Consider the following 7,665-nt stretch of genomic DNA (forward strand, 5'->3'; position numbering starts at 1 on the left):
AAAGAGATCGTTATCAAATTTAGCAGTCTCCCTCATTTTTAGAGGATTCATTGCATGTTTTCATACCATCCTATCCAATTGTTAATAGTTTGAATACAGAAAATAAAGAAATAAAATAAATTTAAAAAATTTCCATTTAGTTTAAAATGTTTTAGTTAGACCACTGTTTTTTTCAAAGTGGTGTGAGGTTTACTCAGTATGTCTACAATGTCAACATTTTTAAATATGTTTCTGGTGTTTTTATTTTACACATACTGTAGTTTTTAAATCTAAAAGTGAAACTCTTTACATGTAAACAATATACATTTTTTTTTATTTTCAATCTTTGACATGTAAAAGTATAAGTGAAGCCGATATACTCAAGATGTTTTACTTCTATGAAAACAAACAAACCAATGACATATACAATGACAAGACGTAATGTGTATTCATATTCTGATTAATTTCTGCCTGTTCTAGTCATATGTTATTTGAAATAAGACGCAATATAATTTGCTGCATTCTCGCAAACCAGAGTTATTATTTCTACCACTACACTTCGAAATAAAACAGTGGGGACCGGCTCGTTAAGAACGGTACCGTAAAACGGTCGTGGTTTGCAACGATGAATTTGCTGTCAAATGTAAGTTTACATGTACATGTATATAACCTTGAACGGTCAAGGGCCCAGTGCAGTGGCAAGTACATCCCGATTTGACGGTTTTTTTTCCTACGTAGTCGAACTTTTCGCTGCTGAATGAGCTCCCACTCAGATAAACCGAATGTTTTTCGTGTTCAGACAACCGTTACATAATCGAAACATGTAAAGAATAATACACAGCGATTCTATAACAATAAATCATGCTATTTCAATGATCACATTTCGCTGTCTATTTACCAGTATGGTTCTGACGGAAGAAACCACGGACGATAAAATATTTGCAGATAAGCTAGATAACGTGGCGAGATCTCGAGGTTTTTACACATACGATCATTTCCAATCATCATTTACACGCTATGCGTACGTGCGAATGGGTGTATATTCGATATTCAACCCTGTGTTGGGCATTGATTCACACTGTACTGTTGTTGAATGCTCCCTAACTTTCGATCGGATGAATAAACTTACCTTTGCTGTTGTTAGGAAAGTTCCAACACCTTCTAACTGCGATTCGGCGTCATACTTATAAACATACTCTTGATTTGGCTTAACTCGGACGAGGTTTGAGTCACAGAGTTTGATTGTTAGGCCTAGTAAAAGCCAAAGTACGTCTTTGGCCAAACTTCTCGCCATCTTCATCTACGCTACTTCCTGAATAGAATGAAACGACTGCACCAGGCCCAGGGTCATGAATATGTATACGTCATAATAGGGATAGGGCGGACTGAGAAAGTAAATAGTCCTGATTCATATCAAATTACATACCGTTCAAACAAATTTCATAAGCCCCAGATGAAAAGGGCGTCAACAAAATGAGAAGAATTTTTTTTGTGTTAAAAAAACCCACTACAAACAATGCAGTTAAGATGTGGCCATGGTATGGATGGGAAATACACGTATTAACTTACGCATCTCGCAACTTTAATATACTACGTATTTTCTACAATATGGAACAACATAGCCTAAGTCTTTGTTTGTAACATATAAATTTATAATTTTGTTCACAAGTTAATTCTTGTACGTAAATTTACAATATCAAACTTTTACACATTTACAAGTAACAACCCTTAACACGGAAGTAAAGCACTTTCTCTATGCTACACTCATTTACAAAAAGTATTACATCAAGTGTAAAAGTACTTTTTATATTGTCTATTTACAAGCCTAGCCCACATGGTACAGGACAAATAATCAATTTTATACTCGCGATTTTTCGGATTTCTAATATTATTTTCTGTATATTTCAAATAAAGTTTTAAATACTGTTTCCTCTCACTGTTTTTTTTCTATTTCCTACCTGATATCAATCGTCTTATCTGAGTTTATCAGCTTTGCATTAATTAGTAGCTTGCTAAAACAAACTCACTATTTGCCCAAATTAACGCATTATGCCATGAGTGTAATGGACTAATGGTAATACACAGTATACTTTTGCACTTATGTGGATGCTATAAACGATTGTGGTACATACAGAAAATGCTTTACTTTGGTGTAATGGGTATTTTTTCGGGTTTTTTTGCAATATTTTTAGTAAAGGACCTTACTTCGTCTACATTATTTCACATCATTTTTTGAAGTAGAAAAGAATAGTGAAATTGTTTTGTTAAAAATATCCAAGAAAATGCATATTTCTCATTCAAATAGCAACTTTATATAAAATACATAATAAAAATTCTTTCTTTTCTGAAACAAAACAAAACAAAACAAAACAAAACAATTGAGTGAAAGATGCAACAAACAAGATATAAAACCAAGTCAACATGTCAGTCATAGACTCACAGTTATCATTTTATTAATTCTTTGATTACAATCATGACTAAAAATAAATTCACACATTGTATACAAGCTTTTAATTCACAACCTAAAATTTGCATATTACCATTACATATAAATATACCAGCAACATATATCTAAAAAATAATCTATTTACAATACAAAGATTGACACTTTGAACACTGTCAGTAGATAAAAGAGTGAATTTTTTTCAGTTGCATCATTAAATCATAAAATGTCATAAATTGGGATTACAATGCAGACCTTTACCTAAAATTGGACAACAAAGTGTGAACATGACTGATGATTCTCAATTACACTTGTACAGTTGTTGTCTGTGTAAATATTCTCACAAGCCACAGCATATGTTTTTTGTGACACACTGAAATATATGATAAGTTTTGGACGGTGCTCTAAATAGAACTATGGTTTTTAATATGACAATGATGTGACAGCAGACACGTCAAACCTGAAGTGTACAAAACTTAAAACAAACTTATTGTGGCGGAAATTCCTAATGTGGACAAAGCTGCTGACTTTAACTGATTTTGATTTTATTTATCCTCTACTTGTGAAAATTAACACATCAAATCCGATTTGAAAGTCAAAACTAACTGGAGAAATTCACCTAAATGTAAACTTTCTGTTTTAACATTTCACAAAGATGTATAATCAAATTACTGAAACATTTGTTTATCACTGAGTGTATATCTAGCTCATTTTAATGATGCTCTTTTTTCCAGAAGAATTGCATCAAGTTCACAGAGTTGTTTAAGAAACCCTTCATTAGGACCAACTTCACGTTTTTCTCTCACTGCTCGTGTTGCTTCTTGCACAGTCAAGCTCTCGTACATCATTAGATATGCAATGGTTGTGGACGGTGCTCTGCTGAAACCTTCCCGACAATGTACCAATACTTTAGTATCTGGAATTTATATGATATACATGACAATGAATATACTCTGAAATAACAACACATACTAAAATAACAACACTTTACATCAACTTCACATGGTAAAGAATTAGTATTATAGTAATAATTAGTTCTTGTACCACAACTGAGGGTTCTAATTATCTTACGAATAAGTCATTTCACTTGTTCAGGTTGGCATGCTTTGTCAAATGTCTGACTTCAGCATGTAGGTGAACCAGGCAAAACTTTTCTCCTATGTAAACAGAACTCTTGGTCGTGATACAAAAACTAATTTATGTTTTACCAACCTGCTGAACAGGTTTAAGGAAATTACAGTACTATATACTGTACAGTAGTGCTATTTAATATAGTACAGAAGTATTATAGGTATCAAAATATAGACATACTAACAACAGTATTGTTCTATCAACTTCATTGTACTATAGTATGTACTGGTACTATATATTGGTAGAGGGTAGCCACATGGATATAAAAACAAAAGCAATCCATACTATGATTGTGAGGGCAGTATTACTTGGGCTGGTCTAACGCCGATCTCAGTGTGTTCAAGCAGAAAACACATTGCATTATAGTTTTGACTTATACAATCAAAAATAAATACTTGGCGCTTGAAAATCTTTGGATACAGAAAATATCATATAGTTAGAAACTAATTATACACACAGCCAAGATTAACGTTCCTTACAATTTATATTACATATATTCAGTTCTATAAAATTGTTATTTCATGCTTGACTTGTCAATTTTGAAATACAAACCTTTTTCCTTTAGAGCTGTGTGAATAAAGTCACTTGTGTCATCCCATAATGAAAGTATGAAGAAGTCTGCAGCATCCGATGCATGAACACCCTTGAAGATAATACCAGCTTTCTAGTCATCAAAAATTAAAATAAAATCGGTTTATGCAATGTAACACAAATCTCAAAATTGAGAGAGTTGAATTTTATTTTATAACATTTACAGTGGCCATATGGATGACAAATGGGTATTTAATTTGGATTTTTAATTCATAAAATAACTTTATCATGTTTTATACTTGGGAAAACAATGTGAAACTCAACATACCAAATCCTTTTTTGTAACTCAATAAATTGCAAAATATCAAAAATGTGTAAAATATTTGTTATTGTACATACAATAAAAAACTTTTCACACAGTTTCCACAATGTGATGTTATATTTTCTCTATTGTCTATGTTTAAATTTTATCTTGAATATTCTTCATTGTTTTCATAATTTACTTTGTTTGACTTGGTACTGGTTGTAAAACCTATGTATTTCTGATAAAATGTTAACACCTAATGATGCTGAGTCCTGATAATACTACAATACCACAACATTAGAAAAAATGTAGTCTGTTAAATGACATGTATAATGACCAACAAATCTGCACCTTCTTTTGCAATATTGTGAATTTTACGTAGGAAGGTTTTAAAAGACCCCTTTCTGTTCCGAGGTGGTTATCAATACACTCCTTAAAATTAATTGATTTGGTAGACATACTAAAACTATTGGATTTACTGTTGTACATCTTTACCTTACAAAATCAACATCACAAATTATCCATAACTCTAAAACATGACTGTAAACTTACCTCATAATATGTTTGATCGGTATCCACATGACCAAAACCTTTACCCTGTGCAACATTCAATACATGTGTTATTCCTAGATGTTGCAGTTTAGAAATGTTCTTTGCAGTTCCCCTAAAATGGAACACATAAATAAAGGACTTTTACCAAATGCTTAGTGTAATTCTCTGACTTGTGTATGTATGTGACAGCCACCAATTTAGGTCCTCTCATGTATAACAATTATATTCATATATTAGATGAATATATGGTAATGACATTTCAACTCACAGAATCAAAATATTTCTTGGGAGCGATGTCTCCGCAGTTGAATATAGTTGTTCTACATGAGAGGACATATTCACAAAGTTTAAGATCAGTCAACCCAATACCAAATAGAGTGTGTACAATTCTTGGCCATAAATTGACAAATCACTTAAATGTAAGTGACGACTTGCCTAGAACAATCCATGAACTAGATACCCCAAATAACATCACAACCAAGTTTCACTGCAGACAATCTCTTCTAGCTCACAAAAGTAAAAAAAATCTGTAGATTTAAAAGGACAATATTTTTGAAAGTATTCCTGCCAGGGCTCACTTGATAACTGGTACAAACAAAGAATATTTTTTCTGCCGTTACAACACACACACACAGATACCCTAAAAAAAGGTTTCTTACATCTCTCCTACATAAATCCTCGGCCACACTTCATCTTCACCTCGTGAGGGCATCATCAGAAAACCCTGAGCTGGTTCTCGTAAAATTTCATTCAGTTCTTCTACAGTGCATGATGCTTTAGATGCGTCTGATTGTGTTGCCATAGTTACTCAATGCTAAAGAAGATAGTAATTGTTCAGTAACAATATTTTTTAATGACATTTATTAATTTATATTATGAACAGTGACACAACTTTTAGTATGGGCCAACTGAATGGAAACCATGTGTAAAATACAGTGGACTGATAATAAAGTACATGTAACATTTAAAAATCGAGTTAGATGAGTCGATCTCTCCCTTGATTGTCTGTGCATCATAAAGTAAAAGTGCATGGACACTCGTTGGGTTGTGATATGCTTTTTTATTATGCCTATTTTAATATACCGCTACCAGTGTGAAAATAACACGTACTGCTTGAATATCTGAGGGAATTCAATGAAAACTGGGTCTCTAGTAATCAAAACTTCATGCAAACACAAGTATAAAATCTGGGTTTGTTGACCGACTATTTTGTGAAATGTCATGGTTTCAATAACTATAGGGTTACAAATGATTCAAAAGTTCCCCTGCTCAAAAAGCATGAATACTGTTTACAATATACTTGTATAATCTCACAGACATTGAGCTGTCATTGTTATTTCAGGTATACTAGCACACCATTGTAGATATTCAATACCCTTTACCTTTAGTTGCATAATTTAACCCCAGTCTCTTCATGCAAGTTCTCTGGGTAGCGAATGGAATATACATGCACATTGATCGAAAGACAAAGACACATTGAAAGACTTGATTTGAACTTAGTTGTCTTATCCCAGAGGGAGAATTACAGAGAATAGAGTCTTGGAATTAGTTCACTGTATAGCAAGGAGAAAGGCCTGGCACCTCTAGTGTGTGCTAATGACATACACCCAAAGTGACACTGCACGTTAATATGACACACACATCACTTGTCTTATCAGCAGATATAAGGGGAAACAAATTGTTAGGTGTGTATATTGCCATAATCAAGCACTGTAGTCCCTCTATGATAGAGTATGGAGGTATTTCTCAGCTTATGTACCATCCCTGATAGAGGGTACGTAGTCTAGTTCCTGATTGTCAGGAATTAGACAAGATAGAGGGATCTACTTTTTACTTTGTTGAAAAGTACAGCTAGATGCATGACTAGGGAGATAAATAAGAACAGAACATACACTTTTAAAACCTTACCTGCTTGGTTGCTGAATTTACATGTGTGTATATATAGCGTGTGACCTGTGGCGAGCTGGTATACAATGGTAAAAACCGGCCCTTTCAGTGACTTGAATAACATCAACACACACCCATTGCTATCAGGTCACGATTAGGTAAGTCGAGGTATACATGTGTGTATTGAATTTGGCTTCCTCATACCATTCCTATGACCTCACTTTCCCTTATTTGAACTTTGAACTTTGATTACTGAACAGTGACAGATTGAAGGTGGTCATTTGGTATTAAAATCAATGGACAATTTATGGAAAAAATATAATTATGCAATTATGAAGTACAACAATACTCTTTACCCACCTTTTTTAAACAGTTCTGAAATCTTGATTACGAGAATTATATCAACAATTTAATTTTAAAAATTGTGTATCCCAACTGGGGTAAATCCTGATCTGATCAGTGGTTATTCTTGATTGCACGAGGAAAAGTTACAAACTTTGTAATTGGTTTCAATGCTGTTGTCTAATAGTGAAAAGTAAGATATGGGACTACTGATATAATTACAATCTTTCACTCTTGCAGCATTTTTGAAATCAGACAAATTTAACTGTATAAGAAAAGAAATGACAAAGCTAAATCAACAAATTCCTTACTCCTAAATTATTATCCTACAAAAAGAGAGAATTCAAAGCTAAAAATACTGATCAACATACATACATAGAGTTCACAGTGTCTTTGGTACTAGTAAATGAAAGTGGCACAATAAATATTTCTTGTTTGTAATAAATTGTAGTAGTCTGAATATAGTGTAATTGTCAGTTAGAGACCACACATACAA

At 33.0% G+C, this 7,665-nt stretch overlaps 2 protein-coding genes across 2 annotated transcripts in view; both read right to left on the minus strand.

Annotated features, from left to right (window-relative positions):
* The window catches only part of LOC144446291 (uncharacterized), a 66,738-nt gene extending 65,465 nt beyond the window's left edge, over window positions 1–1,273 (minus strand). The window contains exon 1 of the mRNA XM_078136039.1: window positions 1,109–1,273. Within this exon, the coding sequence (XP_077992165.1) occupies window positions 1,109–1,273 (165 nt within the window). The remainder of the gene's footprint in view (window positions 1–1,108) is intronic.
* Window positions 1,274–3,119: 1,846 nt separating this feature from the next.
* LOC144446955 (dual specificity protein phosphatase 3-like) lies at window positions 3,120–6,970 on the minus strand. Its single transcript, XM_078136813.1, has 5 exons — window positions 6,849–6,970; window positions 5,600–5,754; window positions 4,941–5,052; window positions 4,106–4,217; window positions 3,120–3,338 (listed from the first exon to the last, which is right to left on the minus strand). Exons 2-5 carry the CDS (start codon window positions 5,740–5,742, stop codon window positions 3,130–3,132), a joined length of 576 nt encoding a protein of 191 aa, XP_077992939.1. The 5' UTR covers window positions 5,743–5,754; window positions 6,849–6,970; the 3' UTR covers window positions 3,120–3,129.
* Window positions 6,971–7,665: the final 695 nt, after the last annotated feature.

The sequence above is a fragment of the Glandiceps talaboti genome, chromosome 15 (genome assembly GCF_964340395.1).
Source record: "Glandiceps talaboti chromosome 15, keGlaTala1.1, whole genome shotgun sequence".
Taxonomy (NCBI): domain Eukaryota; kingdom Metazoa; phylum Hemichordata; class Enteropneusta; family Spengelidae; genus Glandiceps; species Glandiceps talaboti.

What these genes read in the sequence shown, in the direction of transcription:
- LOC144446955 (XM_078136813.1), bottom strand. Translation starts at nt 5,742, where the DNA reads ATGGCAACACAATCAGACGCATCTAAAGCATCATGCACTGTAGAAGAA. An exon ending in AGGATTTATGTAGGAGAGAT is followed by an intron (nt 5,053 to 5,599) that starts GTAAGAAACCTT and finishes GTTCCATTTTAG; the next exon opens with GGGAACTGCAAAGAACATTT. An exon ending in CCGATCAAACATATTATGAG is followed by an intron (nt 4,218 to 4,940) that starts GTAAGTTTACAG and finishes TTTGATGACTAG; the next exon opens with AAAGCTGGTATTATCTTCAA.